Source organism: Oncorhynchus clarkii, chromosome 19 (assembly GCF_045791955.1).
Source record: "Oncorhynchus clarkii lewisi isolate Uvic-CL-2024 chromosome 19, UVic_Ocla_1.0, whole genome shotgun sequence".
Taxonomy (NCBI): domain Eukaryota; kingdom Metazoa; phylum Chordata; class Actinopteri; order Salmoniformes; family Salmonidae; genus Oncorhynchus; species Oncorhynchus clarkii.
In genome coordinates, this window is record NC_092165.1 from 16,028,680 (window position 1) to 16,051,573 (window position 22,894).

General features: G+C 43.5%; 1 protein-coding gene across 3 annotated transcripts in view; it reads right to left on the reverse strand.

The window, feature by feature from the left end:
* The window catches only part of LOC139374831 (uncharacterized), a 36,409-nt gene that overhangs the window by 7,864 nt on the left and 5,651 nt on the right, over positions 1-22,894 (reverse strand). The window contains exons 1-5 of one of the 3 annotated variants that reach the window (XM_071115979.1): positions 19,329-19,854; positions 18,770-18,900; positions 11,981-12,142; positions 8,957-9,068; positions 8,650-8,747 (exon numbers count right to left, since the gene is read on the reverse strand). In XM_071115979.1, the coding sequence (XP_070972080.1) occupies positions 8,650-8,747; positions 8,957-9,068; positions 11,981-12,142; positions 18,770-18,900; positions 19,329-19,611 (786 nt within the window). In that variant the 5' untranslated portion in view covers positions 19,612-19,854. Of the gene's footprint in view, positions 1-1,254; positions 8,748-8,956; positions 9,069-11,980; positions 12,143-18,769; positions 18,901-19,328; positions 19,855-22,894 lie in introns of those variants that run through there. The other 2 variants (XM_071115980.1, XM_071115983.1) reach the window with 2 other exon arrangements.

Genomic DNA, 22,894 nt, shown 5'->3' on the forward strand with positions numbered 1-22,894 from the left:
AATGCAAGGGCAGATCCACTGTTGTGGTGATATCTCTGAGGCTTTCCCATCTCCAATGGCATCAAGCAAGGATGTATCTTGAGCCCGATGCTGTTCAACCTCTTTTTCACCGCCGTCCTCAACCACGCCACTAAGGACCTCAACAGGCATCTACATCAGATATAGGGATGATGGTTGAATCTACGACCTGTGCAGGCTAAGAGCAAAGACCAAACCACAAGAACATTTTGTCCGCAAGGCCTTCTTTGCCGATGACTGTGCCCTACTTGCGCACACAGAGGCAGACCTCCAGTCTTTAGCAGACAACTTTGATAAAGCTTGGGAAAAAACTGTAATCATCAACCATCACTCCTGTCCAACCCAGTGGATCTAAGCTCCAGAATGTCGACCACTTCGTATATCTGGGGAGCACCATCTCCAAGGATGGCTCACTCGACCAAGAAATAACTAGCAGAATCCAGAAAGCAAGCCAGTCATTGGAAAGGCTGAGGAACAGAATACTAAACCGTAACATCACTCTTTTCACAAAGGTGAAAATCTACAATGTGGTAGTCATCCTAACTCTGTTGTATGGCTGTGAAACTTGGACCCTGTACAGTCACCACTTCAAACAGCTGGAGACATTCCATACACAATCTCTGAGATCTATTATGGGTATCTGGCGGCAAGACAAGGTCTCCAACCTGGAGGTACTGCAGAAAGCTAACAGTACCAGCATTGAGACTAAGATCATTAAGGCACAGCTCCGATGTACAGGCCACATCATCAGGATATTCTTTGGCAAGCTGCAGCAAGGGCACTAGAATATAGGCCGACCCCAAAAAGCGCTTCATAGACCACCTTAAACACAACCTCAAGTTTTGCAATATCCAGCCCAGCCAACTCACAGACATCGCCTCTACCCGATATCCACCTGGCACTCAAACGCTCACCTCTGTAGACAATTTAGAGCGGGACAGAAACATCTATCTGCAGCCAGAGCAAAGCATCATTCTTGCACAACCGCGCCCATAACACCACCAGAAGTACATGTCTGTCCCTCATGCCTCAGTTTGCTCTTCAAAACTGACTCCTGAGACACTGAAGAACCCACAATAAACCAAAATGACATCCACGAGTCGTCACCGTCGAAACCGACGGACCACTAGAGAGAGGGAGAAGGAAAATTCAGTCCCTGCAATGGTACAAAAATAGCCAAGGCAGTCGACACAGTTCACGTTGTATTTAACAAAATGGTCACACACTCACATATTATGAAGTACATCACTTTTATTGCACAAAACAATGTGACAAGTAGAATAACTTATCACTATGGTAACACTACCTTTTCTGTAAATCTGGTACCCTCGCTTTGATAAAAATGTATTTTAGAATACTTATGAAAAGGTTCAACATTACACACATCTTTACTACTTCATGTCAGGTAAACATGAATTAAGTCACTATCATTATCTGTCTATAAAACACCAGTATCAACCTAAAGGAACAACGTTTGTTACTCTTCATCAGTGAAGCATTTTTACAGACACCATCAAATCAACCATCACCATATCCAGTCTGCCTCATCATCATCATCATCATAATATAATACATTATATTTGGAGGACACCTTTCAGGGAAATCAAGGTAATCTTACATTAAACGTAGGCCTACATAAAATCAATAACTGTACAAAAGATCAAGTCAAGTGCATCAATCAAATTAATATTTAAATAAAGGACCAGACAAAACAGGGCAGATAAAAAGAGGAGGGAGGAGTTGGGTAGAGGATATGGACCCGGTTTAGGGTGCGGGATAGGGGGACACATACAGTGCATTCGGAAAGTATTGGGACCCCTTTTTCCACATTTTGTTAGTTTAAAGCCTTATTCTAAAATGTATTACATTGTTTTCCCCCCCTCATCAATCTACACACAATACCCCATAAAGACAAAGGAAAAACAGGTTTGTAATTTTTTGGGTAAATAAAAAGTAACAGGTATATTCCCTTTACATAAGTATTCAGACCCTTCACTCAGTACTTTGTTGAAGCTACAAGCTTGGCACACCTGTATTTAGGGAGTTTCTCCCATTCTTCTGTGCAGAGCCTCTCAAGCCCTGTCCGGTTGGATGGGGAGCGTTGCTGCACAGCTATTTTCAGGTCTCGTCAGAGATGTTCGATCAGGTTCAAGTCCGGGCTCTGGCTGGGCCACTCAAGAACATTCAGACTTGTCCCGAAGCCACTCCTGCGTTGTCTTGGCTGTGTGCTTATGGTAGTTGTCCTGTTGGACGGTGAATCTTCGCCCAAGTCTGAGGTCCTGAGCGCTCTGGAGCAGATTTTCATCAAGAATCTCTTTGTACTTTTCTCCATTCATCTTTGCCTTGATCCTGACTAGTCTCCCAGTCCCTGCCGCTGACAAACATCCCCACGGCATGATGCTGCCACCACCATCTTCACCGTAGGGATGGTGCTAGGTTTCCTCCAGATGTGACCCTTGGCATTCAGGCCAAAGAGTTCAATCTTCATTTCATCAGGCCAGAGAATCTTGTTTCTCATTGTCTGAGAGTCCGTTAGGTGCCTTTTGGCAAACTCCAAGCGGGCTGTCATGTGCTTTTTACTGAAGAGTGGCTTCCGTCTGGCCACTCTCCCATATAGGCCTGATTGGTGGAGTGCTGCAGAGATGGTTGTCCTTCTGGAAGCTTCTCCCATCTCCACAGAGGAACTCTGGAGCTCTGTCAGAGTGACCATCGAGTTCTTGGTCACATCAAGGCTCTTCTAACCAATTGCTCAGTTTGCCCGGGCAGCCAGTCTTGGTGGATCCAAACTTCTTCCATTTAAGAATGATAGAGGCCACTGTTCTTGGGGACCTTCAATGCTGCAGAAATGTTTTGGTACCCTTCCCCAGATCTGTGCCTTGACACAATCCTGTCTTGGAGCTCTACAGACAATTCGTTCGATATGATGGCTTGGTTTTTGCTCTGACATGCACTGTCAACTGTGGGACCGAATATAGACAGGTGTGTGCCTTCCCAAAGCATGTCCAATCAATTGGATTTACCACAGGTGGAATCCAATCAAGTTGTAGAAACATGTCAAGGATGATGAATGGAAGGATGCACCTGAGCACAATTTTGTGTCTCCTAGCAAAGGGTCTGAATACTTATGTAAATGTGATAGATTTTGTATTTTTTGTATGTGCATAACATTCTTAACTTGTTTTTACTTTATCATTATTGGGTATTGTGTTAATGAGATTTAAAAAAATATATATATAAGGCTGGAATGTAACAATGTGAACATTCAAGAGGTCTGAATACTTTCCGAATGTACTGTAGGTGCCTTAAGAAAGTATTCATACCCTTTGACTTATTCCACATTTATTTGTGCTAGTCTGAATTCAAAATTGATTAAATACATCTCACCCATCTACACACAATGCCCCATAATGACAAAGTTAAAAACTGTTTTTAGAAATGTTTGCAAATGTAGTACAGAAATCGAATTTACATACGTATTCACACCCCTGAGTCAATACTTTGTAGAAGCACCTTTGGCAACGATTACAGCTAGAGTGTTTCCGGGTAAGCCTTTAAGAGCTTTTCACACCTGGACTGTGCAACATTTTTCCAATATTCTATTCAAAATTCTTCAAGCTCTGTTGAATTGGATGTTGTTCATTGCTAGACAACCCATTTCATGTCTTGCCATAGAACCCAGCCACTCAGGAACATTCATTGTCTTCTTGGCAAGCAACTCAGGTGTATATTTGGCCTTGTATTTTAGGTTATTGTCCTGCAGAAAGTTGAATTAATCTCCCAGTGTCTGGTGGAAAGCAGACTTAACCAGGTTTTCCTCTAGGACTTTGCTTGTGCTTAGCTCTATTCTGTTTATTTTTATCCTGAAAAACTCCCCAGTCCTTAAAGATTACAAGCATACCCATAACATGATGCAGCCACCACAATGCTTGAAAATATGGAGAATGGTACTCAGTAATGTACTGTATTGGGTTTGCCCCAAACACAACACTTTGTATTCAGGACAAAAGGTGAATTGCTTTGCCACATTTTTTGAAGTATTACTTTATGCTTTTGTTGCAAACAGGATGCATGTTATGGACTATTTCAATTCTATACAGGCTTCTTTCTTCTCACTCTGTCTATTAGGTTAGTATTGTGGAGTAACTACAATGTCGTTGATCCATCCTCTGTTTTCTCCTTTCACAGCCATTAAACTCTGTTTTAAAGTCACCATTGGCATCATGGTGAAATCCCTGAGGTTTCCTTCCTCTACGGTAACTGAGTTAGGAAGGACGTCTGTATCTTTGTAGTGACTGAGTGTATTGATAACCATCCATAGTGTAACTAGCTTCCTCATGATCAATGGGATATTCAATGTCTGCTTTTTATTTTATTTTTACACATCTACCAATAGCTGCTTTTCTTTGCGAGGCATTGGAAAACCTCCCTGGTCTTTGTGGTTGAATCTTGCCATAACAAAGGGGTTGAATACTTATTGACTCAAGACATTTCAGCTTTTAACTTTTAATTAATTTGTAAACATTTCAAAAAACAGAATTTCACTTTGACATTATGGGGTATTGTGTGTAGTTCACTGACAAAACAAAAATCTCAATTTGATAATTTAATACAGTGACCTGCGAAAGTATTCACCCCCATTTTTCCTATTTTGTTGCCTTACAACCTGGAATTAAAATATACTTTTTTTGGGGGGGGTTGTATCATTTGATGTACACAACATGCATACCACTTTGAAGATGCAAAATATTTATTGTGAAACAAACAAGAAATAATACCAAAAAAAACAGAAATCTTGAGCTTGCATAACTATTCCCCCCCCAAAAGTCAATATTTTGTAGCGCCACCTTTTGCAGCTGCAAGTCTCTTGGGGTATGTCTCTATAAGCTTGGCACATCTAGCTACTGGGATTTTTGCCCATTCTTCAAGGCAAAACTGCTCCTGCTCTTTCAAATTGGATGGGTTCCGCTGGTGTAGAGTAATCTTTAAGTCATACCACAGATACTCAATTGGATTGAGGTCTGGGCTTTGACTAGGCCGTTCCAAGACATTTAAATGTTTCCCTTTAAACCACTCGAGTGTTGCTTTTGCAGTATGCTTAGGGTCATTGTCGTACTGGAAGGTGAACCTCCTTCCCAGTCTCAAATCTCTGGAAGACAAACAGGTTTCCCTCAAGAATTTCCCTGTATTTAGCACCATCCATCATTCCTTTAATTCTGACCAGTTTCCCAGTCCCTGCCCCAAAGCATGATGCTGCCACCACCATGCTTCACTGTCGGGGTGGTGTTCTCAGGGTGATGAGAGGTTTTGGATTTGTGCCAGTCATAGGGTTTTCCTTGATGGCCAAAAAGCTCAATTTTAGTCTTATCTGACCCGAGTACCTTCTTCCATATGTTTGGGGAGTCTCCCACATGCCTTTTGGCAAACACAAAACATGTTTGCTTATTTTTTTCTTTAAGCAGTGGCTTTTTTTCTGGCCACTCTTCCATAAAGCCAAGCTCTGTGGAGTGTACAGCTTAAAGTGGTCCTATGGACAGATACTCCAATCTCCGCTGTGGAGCTTTGCAACTCCTTCAGGGTTATCTTTGGTCTCTTTGTTGCCTCTGATTAATGCCCTCCTTGCCTGGTCCTTGAGTTTTGGTGGGCGGCCCTCTCTTGGCAGGTTTGTTTTGGTGCCATATTCTTTAAATTTTTAAAAAATTGATTTAATGGTGCTCAGTGGAATGTTCAACGTTTCTGATATTTTTCATAACCCAACTCTGATCTGTACTTCTTCACAACTTTGTCCCTGACCTGTTTGGAGAGCTCCTTGGTCTTCATAGTGCCGCTTGCTTGGTGGTGCCACTTGCTTAGTGGTGTTGCAGACTCTGGGGCCTTTCAGAACAGGTGTGTGTGTATATACTGAGATCATGTGACAGATCATGTGACCCTTAATTGCACACAGGTGGACTTTATTTAACAAATTATGTGACTTCTGAAGGTAATTGGTTGCACCAGATCTTATTTAGGGGCTTCATAGCAAAGGGGGTGAATACATATGCATGCACCACTTTTCCGTTTTAGATTTAGAAGAATTCTTTGAAACAAGTAATTTTTTTCATCTTCACTTCACCAATTTGGACTATTTTGTGTATGTACATTTACATGAAATCCAAATAAAAATCCATTTAAATTACAGGTTGTAATGCAACAAAATAGGAAAAACGCCATGGGGTACAAATACTTTTGCAAGGCACTGTAAATGTTCTATTTAATCCTGTAACACAACAACGTGGAAAAAATCAAGTGGTGTGAACTGAATACTTTCTGAAGGCACTGTAGGTATACTGAGAAGACACGGGGGTGGGGGGGTTAGGTAGGACAGAGTCAATGATAGGCTATAGGTTATAGGTATCTTTGAAGAGGTGTGTTTTTAGGATGTTTTTGAATGAGATGACTGAGTCTGCATGTTGTATGTTTGGGGTGTGTGCATTCCAGAGCCTGGTGCAGAGCAGTTGAAGGTTCAGGCAACTATGGTGGAGAGGCGGCAGGTAGCCTAGCGGTTAAGAGAATTGGGCTGGTTACCGAAAATGTTGCTGGTTCCAATCCTTGAGCAGACTAGATAAAAAATCTGTCAATGTACCCTAATTGCTCCAGTATCGCCGTCAATAATGGCTGATCCCTGCCCGTGACACTCTCCCAGGGTGTCTGAGGGCGTTGGGAAATTAAAAAAAAACACACATTTCCATTTCACACTGGTTAACCACTAATACATGCAGTGAAACAGGACAAATATAAGCACCCTCTATTTGACCTGTGAATGGGGGGGGGGTGACATGGAAAGAGGAAGAGCAGAGGGGGCACATGCTGGGTGAAGGTCAGAGAGGTAGGTGGGTGCCAGGTTGTGGGGGGCTTTGTAGATGAGGAGGAGTACCTTAGAAGTTAATACGGGATTGCACAGGGAGCCAGTGTAGATTGATGAGGATTGGTATAATGTGATCGGTTGATCTGGGTGAGGATTCTAGCAGTAGAGTTCTGGACCAGTTGAAGTTTGTTGGTGAGTTTGGGAGGGAGAGTGTTGCAATAGTCCAAACGGGAAGTGACGAGGGCATGGATGAGGGTTTCGGTCCAAAGTGACCCCAAGGCTTTTGACTTGTGTTGACAGAGGGACCGTAAAAACTGTCTATGGTGATGCTGAGGTTGTACTGGGCATTGTAAGTAGGTGTTGGTGAATGTCATGGATTTTCAGGAACTTGTTGCACTGTTTGGGGGAGGAGTCTGCAGGGAAGTTGTCAGGAGACTGAAGTAGGCGGTTCACTGTGGAGAAGATAACTTTTGGGTTGTTTTTAAACAGAGTTGATGTCGGAGTAGTAAAATGTTCTTGCAGCTGAGAGGGCGTTTTAACAGGTGATCTTTGTATGTTTGAGAATTAACTACTAGACCAGTCCCCTTGCTTTTAACTGGCGTAGCTCGGGGGTGTACCAGGGAGCAGTGTGGGTGAAGGAGACTGAGCGGGTTTTGAGGGGAGCGAGGGTATCCAGGGAAAAAGGCAGTCATTGCAGTTAGTGATGAGGTCAGGAGGAGACTGGGAGTAAGAACTGGGGTATGTATTAATAAGGCTCATGAGATCAGTGGGGTTTGTCACCATACTCATTCTTTCCTCAGTTCACCTCATCCAGTTCCCTAATACATCCAAAACCAACAGAACTACAAACAAACAAACTATTACTACATGTCACTATACTCTATACATGGGCCGTGTGCATTTTCTGCTGGTGTATCCTGAGGTAGCTCCTCTCTGAGAACCTCTTCCTGCAGTGAGTATAGGCAAACATTCTCCCGTATAGACCTTAAGATGCATCTTCAGATGGTACTGGTGGGAGAACCTCTTCTCACACTGGGGCAGCTGTAGGATTTCTCCCCTGTGTGGACCCTCTGGTGCCGCTTCAGGTGGTGCTGGTGGGAAAACCGCTTCTCACACTGGGGGCAGCTGTAGGTTTTCTCCCCTGTGTGGACCCTCTGGTGCCTCTTCAGGTTGAACGAGCGGGAGAAACTGGCATGGCACAGGTGGCAGCCAAACGATTTCTCCCCCGTGTGCATCCTCTGGTCGAGCTGCACCTGTTTGGGGAAATTGAAGGCTTTCCCACAAAATGAATACGAAAACCGCTTCTCCTTGCCACCGGATCTACTGACAGCGTCACTACTACTGTCATTTGTCAATGGGCTTGTGTAGCCATTTAGTGTTGAGGCACTGGCATTGTCTGAGTTCTGGTTTAACATTAGGAGAGTGTGAGGAGGATGAAGGCCAGGGAGTGTCTGTGTTGTCGCAGGGTCCATGTTCCAGTTGATAGATCCTATAGAAGGCAGGCTGAAGGCAGCACCTGTTAGGGGGTTAACCTGAGGCGCCATCAGTCTCTCTGAATCACAATTATAGGAGCAGGACGGAGCATCGCTAGCCGCATCTGCGTCTGTTTTCTCCTGCCGCATAGGGACACCTCCCCGTCCCTGCAGACCAAATCTACGCCTCACCCTGGTCTCAGCCAGTCTGTTGTCATGGAGACTAAATTCAGACGTGGTTTTGTGTTCGACTGTCTGTTTCTGGTTAACAGTGTTGTTCCCCAGCCCAGAGTTGAGGACGCTGTCCCATCCACTGACCTCCACTATGTTGTCCCGCGGGCCCTTAGCTGCATCCGTCTGGGTCTGTGAATCCAAGATGGCCGCCCAGTCTCCTCTGTCATCCTCCAGCCAACCACCTGCAGAAAAATAAACATGGCAGAGAACTCTAAATATGGAGTTTTTTTCTCTCAATTATCTGGTCAAGTTCATACATATAATGGGTTTTTGTATGTAAACATAAGTTGTATTGATTTAATTTTATGAAAGACAAAATCATAGCCAGGTGCATCACTATTCCCATTGAAGATCTATTACTGTATGTAGGCTATATGTATTTCTCCCTTACCTTGCTCCCCCATCTTTAGTCCACTCAGCAGGTCAATGCTCTCTGGTTCGTCTTCTATTGTCTCCTCTTTGACCAGCAGCAGATCAGGCTTCCCATCCTCCCTGTCTACTGACTGTAAGAGATACAGAGTGAGAGGATGTTGGATCAAGAATGAGGGATTGCTATGAGTATTATGCAAACATGTTAGTTGATTTGATTACTTGAAACGCTTTAATGGTTTGATAATTTAAAGCACATATGTCAGAGTCAAGGCCCGCGGGCCACATCCGGCCCGCAAGAAGGTTTTTTACGGCCCCTGGGATGATCTTGATTTATTATTAGAACCGGCCCGCAGCAAGCCGGCAGCCCGCAGATCTTTTACACGCACCAATACTACATTTCCCACAATGCAAAGGTGACGCACCGAGCAGTAGGCTGCTTCATTTCAATATTTATTGGCACAGCAGTCGTCAGCATCACAGTAAAATTAACTTTCAGATACCCATCAAAAATGGCAAAACGGAAGGTGGATACTGAGAACCGGGGGTTTCAAACAAGGTGGGAGTCGGAGTATATGTTCACGAAGGTAGCTGGAAAACCTGTGTGTCTTCTGTGTGGAGAAAGTGTGGCGGTACTGAAAGAGTATAATCTGAGACGACATTATGAAACGAAACACGCGGACACACACGCGGACGCAACTGTCAAGGCCAGTTTTATTTTGGCAGAAGAGATCGCTAAATCAGCCCGGCCATTTACGGAGGGGGATTTCATCAAAAACTGCATGATTAAAGTTTGTGACGAAGTTTGCCCAGAAAAAAGGCAACTCTTTTTAAATGTGAGTCTGAGCAGAAACACCATTGCCGAGAGAGTAGACCAGTTGTCCATCAATCTAAAAGAGCAGCTTGTGAAAAAGGGAAAAGATTTTATTGCATATTCCTTGGCTGTGGATGAGAGCACCGACATTTCTGACATTGCCCAGTTGTCAATTTTCATCCGCGGAGTGGACTCCAACCTAAGCGTGACAGAGGAGTTTTTGGCTTTACGTCCTATGCATGGCACAACTACGGGGCATGATTTGTATGAAGAGGTGTCAAGATGTGTAAATGAGATGGAGCTGCCTTGGGAAAAACTCGTGGGTTTGACAACCGACGGAGCACCTGCGATGTGTGGACACAGGAGCGGACTGGTGGCGAAGATACGGGAAAAGATGCAAGAGGAAAACGCGACAGGTGAGCTGACAGCTTATCATTGTATCATACACCAGGAAGCGTTGTGCGGTAAAGCCTTGAAAATGGAGCATGTAATGAGCATCATCACGCGCACAGTTAACTTTATCAGAGCCAAAGGTTTGAATCACCGCCAGTTCAAGGCATTTCTGACGGAGTTAGAAACGGAGCATGGTGATTTGCCTTATCACACAGAGGTGCGATGGCTAAGCCAGGGAAAGGTGCTTCAAAGATGTTTCGAGCTTCGTGAGGAGATTTGTCTGTTCTTGGACAGCAAAGGGAAAGACACAACACAACTCCGAGACGAAATGTTTCTGTGTGAAATGGCTTTTCTGTGTGACATTACGAGTCATCTGAATGCAATAAACTTGCAGCTGCAGGGTCGGGATCGTGTCATCTCTGATATGTACAGTACAGTGAAGGCATTTAAAACCAAACTGACTCTGTGGGAGACGCAGATGCGGAAAGAAAATTTGAGCCACTTTCCCAGCTGCCAGACCATGAAAGAGAAGCTCTCTACCAGTGCGTTCCCGAGCACACAGTTGGCTGATAAAATAGGTATGCTTGCCGCTGACTTTCGACGCCGATTTGCTGACTTTGAAGCACAAAAAAGCAGGTTGGAACTGCTCGGTAACCCATTTGCTGTTGACGTGGAAAGCTCACCACCAAACCTCCAAATGGAGTTGATTGACCTCCAATGCAATGATGCACTGAGGGCAAAATATGCGGCAGTGGGTGCTGCGGAGTTCGCCCGTTTCCTCCCCGGCACAATGCCCCAGCTGCGCATCCAGGCTGCTCAAACGTTGTCTATGTTTGGCAGCACATACCTGTGTGAACAACTGTTTTCTTTGATGAACCTGAACAAAACATCACACAGAAGTCGACTTACTGCTGAACACCTCCACTCAATTCTGAGGATTTCTTCAGCTCAGAGCCTTACCCCGAACATTGATGAACTTGTGGAAAAGATGGGACACCACCAAGTATCACCCTCAACCTCAAACAAGTGAACATTACTGTGCAATCACATATTTAGAGTTTTTACTCAGTTCAAGTTTAAAAGTTAAAATTTAATATTTGTTTTCACTGCATGTTACTTCTCCTTAAACAAAGTGTTGTTTTTGATTAATAGATTTTTGCACTTTATTTTTTTGTATTTCAATCCAATTATATTTTAAAAATATTTCAGTTGAGTGGATGATAGAAAATTGCTATTATTGTTTTTTCTTTGAAGTAAATTTAGCCCACTTTTGCTAAAATAGAAAATATAGTCTACTGATGGTGCCTTGAATACCGGTTTCTTTCATTTAATGTTCATGTTATGGGGATATTTATATAAAGGAAATTTGTCTTTTGTGTCTGTTGAAAATTAAAGATTACTGACAGAGCCATAAGAAAATATTGCTTTATTTATCTGATCATATTGTAATATATTTGTTAGGTTTTCAGTAGGTTCAATTAGGTTCACTAGACTATATGCGTCATTTAAAAATTTTTCAATGAACATTCGAACAGTCCGGCCCTCGTCTTGTAGCTGATTTTTTTATTTGGCCCTCCGTCCATTTGACTTTGACACCCCTGATTTAAAGGCATGGTCCCACACTTAAGACAAAATGAATCAAGACCTGGGCCCGTATCCACAAAGCATCTAAGTGTAAGAGTGCTGATCTAGGATAAGGTCCCCACCTGCCTATATAGTTTTATTCATTAGGATCTAAAAGGCTAAACTGATCCTAGATCAGCACTCCTGCAATGAGAGGCTTTGTGGATACAGGCCCTGACCTAATACCATTCAGACAGAAGTTCACAGTGGGCTCACCTCAGTGAGACTGTGTGTGGTCCTGTGCTGCTCAGCTGGTTCCTCTGTGGGTTCAGGAGGAGGTATAGTCTGGTTGTCCTCCATGACCATGGTCCCCTTAGGGTTGCCCAGACTCTCCTCACACCCCTCCTCCTTCACCAGCAGCACCTCTGGACCCTCCTCCTGGAAGAGACAGGTGATACAGATTACACAAACATACTGTATACTCCCTCAGGTATGTACACACAGATTAAACATGGAGTGTTTACCCATCCTCACTACGTTTGAGTCCTATACTGTAGTTACAGAATGATTTCATTGTTTTTAAACCCATCATGGTGGACATATAGTCAGCAATGATAAGTCAAAAGTCATCATCAGACAAGCCTGACTAAACTATTTTGTCGTGTACAGTAGGTGTTTGTTTGTGTGGGTATGTGAAGGTATATTTAAGTGTATATTGGTTATAAAGCGCTGTCGTGTTTATGCAGAATAGGGTGAGATCAGTTTTAAATACACCATATGAAACCACACATACACATGTCTCAACAAAAAATGTGCATGAACTTGATAAACTGCAGGCGGTGTGGTATATGGAGGGGGTGGTATATGATCAATATACTATGGCTAAGGGCTGTTCTTATGTACGACGCAACGCGGAATGCTAGGACACAGCCCTTAGCCGTGGTATATTGGCCATTTATCACAAACCCCCGAGGTGCCTTATTGCTATTATAAACTGGTTACCAACGTAATTAGAACAGTAAAAATACATGTTTTGTCATAACAAATGGTATACCATGGCTTTCAGCCAATCAGCATTCAGGGCTCGAACCACCCAGTTTATAATAGGCTATAGGAAGTGCATGCTCGGAGAAGCACAGGGAAAAGTTAAACGTCAAACTGCGTTCCCGAGTTTTTTGCGCTGCTGAGATGGTGAAAATAAAACGAGGCTGCACTGCATTACACACTGCAATTGATATTCCAATCATGAGCTACTGCCCTGCTATTGCTGATGTAAACATGTTTGTGCTGTCTAACTAATGGCTGTGCTGTGTATGGTGGCACTTTGGGAGGCAAGTCAAAGGCTTCTTCCGATGTTGTTGTATTTGTCCAAAAAATGCAATATACTGTACATGTGGAGGGACTGTTAAAGGGTGGACCAAGTGCGAAAGTAGGAGTTGACTGTACTGATAGTGACACCGTTGTCTGTGGTGATAGTTAAGTGTGGAGCGGACCGTACTGATAAATGCATAGATCTGAATAACGTGACACAACAGATGACAAATGAAAATAATGCTGTTGAACCACCAAATCTGAAACAAATTGTATGAGGGTGGCAGGGATGTTGGGGAGGATCAGAAAGTTAAGAATCACCCCATTTTTTTACAAAAAAAATGGTTCTTAAATACATTTTTAGATTATCATGCTATTTCAAATGGCGAAACATTTGACTTCCAATTTTGGGAGGAAGTTGCCAAAAACTTTGCAATGGCAAATTGGAAAACCCACTGTCATTAAACGTAGTGTCAAATGGTAAGAATATGTGTTACAATAATAGAGGTCATATTTAGACATTCTATTGCTCGTGACAACAAGGTGAAATTGAACAAAATGGTACAAACAGAGAATGTATATGAGGCTCAGCTACAACACCTATTGCCTGTAGAGAGTTTAAATGAGGGAATGTCAACTGCTCAGAGAAGACCCTCAGACTGCCAACTTAATATGCAAAATGGACACGCTTTTGAGGATAAAGATGCATCCAAGAGTGTCAGCGGTGCATACTACCACTTAGAGACAGAAAGTTGTGGTAGAGGTTTATCAGATGAGGAAATCATATAGTGGAGGGCACCAATATCTATAGTTGTATATAATATCGATTTGAGCGAGGCATTTTGTGATATTGGTTTATTCTTCCTTTTAACCTACACTATTCTCTAAAAAGGCATACATGACTGTTCCTGCGTGAACAAAGCCCTGACTGCTTAGCATACTTCAAAAAACTAACAATAAAACAAAAACCGGTTGCTTAGCCTACTTAATTATCTGCTGATGGACCGTCAATTGTGGATGGGCTTCTCATTGTATTCAATCTGGTTAGGTAGGTTTATACCACCAGAACACACCTGGCCACATGGGCAAGCCACAAGCAGTTGTCTGGACTTTGAACAATCACAGTTTCAAAGTATTTTCTATGAACCAATATCAATATCCTAATAAAAACATTTCCATTTCGGGGGTTCCCATCACTAATTCAGTGGATTTATTCTGAGGGATCGCAACAAATGAATGTATCATAACGTGTGTTAAATTCATTGTCTCTGCCGAAACATTTTATGAAATGGGGGACTGAAATTATTGAATGTATCCTAGAGTGTGTTTGACCATGATTTTTAAATGGTACACATCTGATAAAATTGGTGACTGTAGTGACTGTGTACCTATAGCCTGGTTGATGTTCATTACATTTAAATTGTAAATTAATTAGTTTTTGTTTAGACAACAGAAATTAGCCTTGTGTTGTTTTTTTTGTGCTGATATTTTAGTGTGTATATAGGTTTGTACTCCCAACCCCATGTTTACCTCTGCACATAGAATAGTTTCTTTCTCTATAAGCCAATATGTAATGTGTATTGCATTGCGACCAATGGAGTGGGTGGAGTAAAAGGTGTTGCTGTGCATATAGACCTCAGTCCCCCATGAAATAACTCCATATATAGATTCTGTTTTAAAATCCATATTTAATGTCACCTAAATATGTAGAAATATGAATCACTGTTAATGTTCAGACAATTATTTTTCATTTCATGAATAAATACAGGTTGACACTTCGACATGGAGGACTTTTATTTAGAAAAATGGTGAGATTCCGTGACCCGGAAGTACTCAGCAGTCTTATGGCTCGGGGGGGTAGAGCATTTTGGTCCTAGACTTGGTGCTCCGGTACCACTTGCCGTACAGTAGCAGAGAAAACAGTCTGACCTGGGTGACTAGAGTCTCTGACAATTTTATGGGCTTTCTTCTGGCACCGTCTATTATATAGGTCCTGGATTGCAGGAAGCTTGGCCCCAGCGATGTAAAGTTTGTTGGTGATGTGGACACCAAGGAACTTGAAACTCTCGACCTGCTCCACTACAGCCCCGTTGATGTGAATGGGGGCCTGTTTGGCCCGCCTTTTCCTGTAGTCCACGATCAGCTCCTTTTGTCTTGCTCACATTGAGGTTGTTGTCCTGGCACCACACTGCCAGTTCTCTGACCTCCTCCCTATAGGCTGTCTCTTCCTTGTCGGTGATCAGGCCTACCACTGTTGTGTCGTCAGCAAACTTAATGGTGGTGTTGGAGTCGTGTTTGGCCACACAGTCGTGGGTGAACAGGGAGTACAGGAGGGGACTAAACACCCCTGAGGGGCCCCAGTGTTGAGGATCAGCGTGGCAGACGTCTTTTGCCTACCCTTACTACCTGGGGGCGGCCCATCAGGAAGTCCAGGATCCAGTTGCAGAGGGAGGTGTTTAGTCCCAGGGTGATGAGCTTAATGGGCACTGGTGTTGAATGCTGAGCTGTAGTCAATGAACAGCATTCTCACATAGGTGTTCCTTTTGTTCAGTTGGGAAAGGGCAGTGTGGAGTGCAATTGAGATTGCGTCATCTGTGGATCTGTTGGGGCGGTTTGAGAATTGGAGTGGGTCTAGGGTATCCAGGAGGATGCTGTTGATGTGAGCCGTGACCAGCCTTTCAAAGCACTTCATGGCTACCGACGTGAGTGCTACGGGGCAGTAATAATTTAGCCAGGTTACCTTCGCTTCCTTGGGCACAGGGACTATGGTGGTATGCTTGAAACATGTAGGTATTACAGAGTCAGGGAGAGGTTGAAAATGTCAGTGAAGACACTTGCCAGTTTGTCCGCGCATGCTTGGAGTACACATCCTGGTAATCCATCTGGCCCCCTGCGGCTTTGTGAATGTTGACCTGTTTAAAGGTCTTGCTCACATCGGCTACCAAGAGCGTTGTCACACAGTCATCAAGAACAGGTGGTGTTCTCGTGCATGCTTCAGTATTGCTTACCTCGAAGCGAGCATAAAAGGCATTTAGCTCGTCTGGTAGGCTCGCGTCACTGGGCAGCTCGCGTCTGGGTTTCCCTTTGTAGTCAGTAATAGTTTGCAAGCCCTGCCACATCCGACAAGCGTCAGAGCCGGGGTAGTAGGATTCAATCTTAATCCTGTATTGATGCTTTGCTTGTTTGATGGGTCGTCTGAGGGCATAGCGGGATTTCTTATAAGCGTCCGGATTAGTGTCCCGCTCCTTGAAAGTGGCAGCTCTAGCTTTTAGCTAGATGCGGATGTTGCCTGTAATCCATGGCTTCTGGTTGGGATATGTACCGTGGGGATGATGCACTTATTGATGAAGCCGATGACTCAGGTGGTGGTACTGTATACTCCTCAATGCCATTGGATGAATCCCAGAACAAATTCCAGTCTGTGCTAGCAAAACAGTCCTGTAGCGTAGCATCTGCGTAATCTGACCACTTTGAGCAAGTCTCGGGTACTTCCTGCTTTAGTTTTAGCTTATAAGTAAGAATCAGGAGGATATAATTATGGTCAGATTTGCCAAATGGAGGGCGAGGGAGAGTTTTTTTATGGATCTCTGTGTGTGGAGTAAATGTGGTCTATTGTTTTTTTCCCTCTGGTTGCACATGTGACTTGCTGGTAAAAATGTGGCAAAATGGATTTAAGTTTGCCTGCATTAAAGTCCCCGGCCGCTAGGAGCACCGCTTCTGCGTGAGCATTTTTTTGTTTGCTTATGGCCTTCTAGAGTTGGTTGAGTGCGGTCTTCGTGCCAGCATAGGTCTGTGGTGGTAAATAGATGGCTACGAATAATATAGATGAGAACTCTCTTGGTAGATAGTGTGGTCTACAGCTTATCATTGGGTACTCTACCTCAGGCGAGCAATACCTCAAGATTTCTTTAATATTACACATTGCGCACCAGCTGTTATGGACAAAAAGACACACACACCCATCCCTCGTCTTACCAGACAGCTTCTCTGTTCTTACAACAGCTTCTCTGTTCTGCCAGTGCATGGAAAATCCCGCCAGCTCTATATTATCTGTGACGTCGTTCAGCCACGACTCTGTGAAACTTAAGATATTACTGTTCTTAATAATGAATGTGCCATTGGTAGGGTAATCGTAGGTCATCAATTTTATTTTCCAATGATTGCATGTTAGCAAGTAGAATGGATGGCAGTGGGAGTTTACTCGCTCGCTTAAGAATTCTCAGAAGGCAGCCCGATCTGCGTCCTCTTTTCCTCCGTCTTTTCTTCACGCAAAAGACTGGTATTTGGGCCAGTTCCCGGGAGAGCAGTATGTCCTTCTCGTTGGACTCGTTAAAGGAAAAAGCTTCTTCCAGTTCGTGGTGAGTAATCGCTGTTCTGATGTCCAGAAGTTATTTCCATTCATAAGAGATGGTAGCAGCAACATTATGTACAAAATAAGTTAAACAACACAAAGAAACTAGCACAATTGGTCAGGAGCATGTAAAACGTCAGCCATCCTCTTCAGCGCCATCTTTAACAAGCTCCCCTATGGCAGATAAATTAGGATGTACATGTAAGCAAATGAAAAGCTATGCGTAGCCTTTCTGAAATAAACGGGCCAAATTTGATGTACTGTAACTTTTAATGTTACACTACAGTGCCTTTCAAAAGTATTCACCTGCCTTGGAATTTTTCCTATATTGTTTCATTATAAAAGCGAAAGAATATGGCACCACAACAAACCTGCCAAGAGAGGGCCGACCACCAAAGACTCACGAACCAGGCAAGGAGGGCATTAATCAGAGAGGCAACAAAGAGACCAAATATAACCCTGAAGGAGCTGCAAAGCTCCACAGCAGAGAATGGAGTATCTGTCCATAGGACCACCTTAAGCCATACACTCCACAGAGCTGGGCTGTACAGAAGAGTGGCCAGAAAAAAAGCCATTGCTTAAAAAAATATATAATATGTTGGCCAAAAGGCACGTGGGAGACCCTCCAAACATGGAAGAAGGTACTCTGGTCAGATGAGACCAAAATTGAGCTTTTTGGCCATCAAGGAAAACGCTATGTCTGGCGCAAACTCAACACCTCTCATCACCTTGAACACCATCCCTGTCTATGTTTTTCCATCGGCAGGGACTGGGAAACTGGTCTGAATAGAAGGAATGATAAATGGTGCTAAATACAGGGACATTCTTGAGGGAAACCTGTTTGTCTTTCAGAGATTTGAGACTGGGACAGAGGTTGACTTTCCAGCAGGACAATAACCCTAAGCATACTGCTAAAGCAACACTCAAGTGGTTAAGGGGGAACATTTAAATGTCTTGGAATGGCCTAGTCAAAGCCCAGACCTCAATCCAATTGAGAATCTGTGGTATGACTTAAAGATTGTTGTACGGAACCCATCCAACTTGAAGGAGCTGGAGCAATTTTGCCTTGAAGAATGGGCAAAAATCCCAGTAGCTAGATGTGTCAAGCTTTCGAGACGTACGCCAAGAGACTTGCAGCTGTAATTGCTGCAAAAGGTGGCTCTACAAAGTATTGACTTTGGGGGGGTGAATAGTTATGCACGCTCAAGTTTTCATTTTTTTTCTATTTCTTGTTTATTTCACAAAACATATTTTGCATCTTCAACGAGGTAGGCATGTTGTATTATTGTTGCAAATTATATAAACCCCCCAAAAATATATTTTAACTCCAGGTTGTAAGGCAACAAAATAGGAAAAATGCCAAGGGGGGTGAATACTTTCGCAAGCCACTGTATGACACCAACCTCAATCATGATAACATGCTGGGTTGAGGTTCCACTCCCCTCATCAACAGCTAAGGGTGGGTCATCTCTCCACTTATTGTGTCCTGCCGGCTTCGCAAAGCTCCTGTGGTCTCCAGTGAGATGTCCTTCACCTGAGAAAATTATTGGAAAAGGGGTGCTTAAGTTTGGTACTGTCAATACTCAACACTATATGGTACACTATCACTATTGACACTGTCTAACAATTGGCAAGGATAAGGTTACACTTCTCATTACTTCTTAATATACTATTGATTGATTGACTGTTCCATGCATCACATTCTTTTGGAGTATGATAATTCAACATTCAGTTTATCAATAATCTACTTAGAATATGATCTTGTCTTTGTGGAATAATAATTTGTTCTTAATTGGTCTGCCTAGTAAAACAAAGGTAAAATAAAGTTGTGCAAGACGGGGTTGGTATTGCATACTATCCAAAAACTGTCCAAGACCCAATTCTGGACAACACATCTGAACACATACGCAGAGGAGAACCGGGCGACAGGCCCCGCAGCATCCGCATTCTAAAAAAATGTACCCCTTGCCGTTCCTCTGTATCGGTCGAGGATCTTGACACCACTGGGACGACTGGCGAGGGCGCGCTCTCGGATTGTCCTCTCTGCGCGCTCCCGTGCCACCTTCAGTTCCATTAGCTGTAGTTTCCTCCTCAATGCCCTGTTTTCTTTCTGGCTTTGAGTTATTTCCAAACGAAACACTGCATAGTCGTCGTCTACGAGTTTACAGATATCTGCCACGGCTGAATTCGCTAGCACCTCAATGATGGAGGCTATTTGAGTGTGGAAAACCATACAGTTAGCCATTGTTGCGTTTAGCTAACGTTAGCAACTAGCTAGCTAGCGTTACCTAAATAACGTCTATCAACCAAGTCCTGTCTCCAAGGCGAATTAAATACAACATTGGGTAAGTATGTGATGCTGTGCAGTTAAATTAGTCATATTTTTAGTTCCATCGTGTTAATAAACATCTAAATAACAACAATAAAAACGCTGACGTGGAAGTTGTTCTTTGTCATTGTTTACTTCCGTTTACACTCTTCTTCTTGTGCGTTTCCAGCAGACTAGTCGCTGTATTGCTGCCTTTCTCAGGTCAGAGTGCGAATTACACATTTAAATACACTACATTACCAAAAGTATGTGGACACCTGCTCATCGAACATCTCATTCCAAAACCTTGGGCATTAATATGGAGTTGGTCCCCCATTGCAGCAATAATAATAATAATAATAACACTCTTCTGGGAAGGCTTTCCACTAGATGTTGTAACATTACTGCAGGGAATTGCTTCCATTCAGACGCAAGTGCATTAGTGAAGTCAGGCACTGATGTTGGCTGATTAGGACTCCAATTCATCCCAAAGGTGTTCGATGGGGTTGAGGTCAGGGCTCATTCAAGTTTTTCCACATCGATCTCGACGAACCATTTCTGTATCGACCTCGCTTTGTGCATGGGGACATTGTCATGCTGAAACAGGAAAGGGTTTCCCCAAACTGTTGCCACAAAGTTGGACGCACAGAATCGTCCAGAATGTTGCTGCAGCGTTAAGATTTCCCTTCACTGGAACTAAGGGGCCTAGCCCGAACCGTGAAAAACAGGCCCAGACCATTATTCCTTCTCCACCAAATTTTCCAGGTGGCCCTATGCATTGGGGCAAGTAGGTAGCATTCTCTTGGCATCCGCCAAACCCAGATTCATCCATCAGACTGCCAGATGGTGGATCGTGATTCATCACTCCAGAGAACGCGTTTCCAATATTTCAGAGTCCAATGGCAGCGAGCTTTTCACCACTCCAGCCGATGCTTGGCCCTGCGTATGGTAATCTTAGGCTTGTGTGCGGCTGCTCGGCTATGGTAACCAATTTCATGAAGCTCTCGCCGTACAGCTCTTGTGCTGACGTTGCTTCCAGAGGAAGTTTGGAACTCGGTAGTGAGTGTTGCAACCGAGGACAGACAATGTTTACTTGCTACGTGCTTCAGCACGCTGCGCTCTCGTTCTGTGAGCTTGTGTGGCCTACCACTTCGCAGCAGAGCCATTGTGGCTCCTAGAAGTTACATTTGACAATAACATCAATTACAGTTGCCTCGGGCAGCTCTAGCAGGGAAGACATTTTACAAACTGACTTGTTGGAAAGGTGGCATCATATGACTGTGTCACGTTGAAAGTCACTGAGTTCTTCAGTAAGGCCCTCCTACTACCAATGTTTGTCTATGGAGATTGCGTAGCTGTGTGCTCGATTTTATACATACTTTTGTATACATAGTGTATGTCAAAGATTTAAAGTGGGGACTCTTGCTTCGCAAGCCTCACTAATAAACCATCCTTAATACTGTAGAAGCAGTGTTGTGCTAATTATAACAATTTGTAAATATTACACTTGTCTTTCATCTTTTGTTATTCACAGCCGATACAGATACTGTATCTATGAACATTTTGTCTGGTGGTGCTGGGGCTACCTTGCCAAGCATGTCAGTCATATTACCTTCCTTGATGGTGTCCTAGTATCATACAGGCATAGCCTATCAAATAATGACATGTAGCTAGCTATAAACAAAACATAGCTACTTACCAACAACACAGCAGTCTCGGGTTTGAGGGTTGACAGCCCAAGTAGAAGCTAGTTGGATAATAATCCAACTATTCCAGATGGCGCCGACAGACATGGCAGCTCTACTTCTAGCTCCGAAGCAACTTTGCAGTATTTTTTTTTTGTGTGTTATTTCTTACATTATTAGCCCAGAATGTTTTTTTGTGTTATTACATACAGCCGGAAATAACTTTTGGATATCAGAGCTGCGGTAAATCACCAGCATTACGACCAGGAATAAAACGTTCCCGATTTGGATCCTTTGTTCGTACCCCCCAGGGCAATTTAACTTATTCCAGAGGCTGCTCAAAGACGCGCCGGAAGAGAAGAGGTGTTCAGAGTGGGCTTCTAGTGCACACCATCCATCGCTTCCTGGGTATATTACGCTCATGTTCAGTCTCTGGACAATAAAGTAGACAAGCTCAGGGAGAGAATCTCCTTCCAGAGAGACATCAGGGATTGTAGCAAACTCTGTATCATGGAATCATGGCTCTCTAGGGATATACTGTCCCTGTCCATACAGCCAATTTGGTTCTCAGTTCATCGTGCAGACAGGAATAAAGAACTCTCTGGGAAGAAGAAAGGTGGTGGTGTATGTTTTATGATGAACTACTCATGGTGTGATTGTGATAATACAGTAACTCAAGTCCTTTTGTTCACCCGACCTAGAATACCTCACAATCAAATGCAGACCGTATTACCTCCCAAGAGAATTCTTGGGATTATTCGGTTATAGTCACAGCTGTGTATATTCCCCCTCAAGCCGAAACCACGAGACGGCCCTCAAGGAACTACACTGGACTTTATGCAAACTTTAAACCACATATCCTGAGGCCTCATTTGTTGAAGCTGGGATTTTAACAAAGCACATTTGAAGAAAACGCTACCGAAGTTCTATCAATACATTGACTGTAGTACTCGCTTAGGAAAAACACTAGACCACTGCTACTTTCCTTTTTGAGATGCCTACAAGGTCCTCACCTGCCCTCCTTCTGCAAATCAGATCAAGACTCCGTTTTGCTACTCTCTTCCTTTAGGCAGAAACTCAAACAGGAAGTACCTGGTCTATTCAATGCTGGTCTGACCAATCAGAATCCATGCTTCAAGATTGTTTTGATCAAGCGGACTGGGATATGTTCCGGGTCGCCTCTGAGAATAACAATGATATATACACGGACATGGTGACTGAATTCATCAGGAATCGATAGGGGATGTTGTTCCCACGGTGACTATTAAAACCTACCCAAACCAGAAACCGTGGATAGATGGCAGCATTCACGCCAAACTGAAAGCGCGAACCACCGCATTTAACCATGGCAAGGTGACTGGGAATATGGTTGAATACAAATAGTGTAGTTATTCCCTCCGTAAGGCAATCAAACAGGTAAAACGTCAGTACATAGACAGTGGAGTCGCAATTCAACGGCTCAGACACGAGACGTATGTGGCAGGGTCTACAGACAATAACGGACTACAAAGGGAAAACCAGCCACATCACGGACA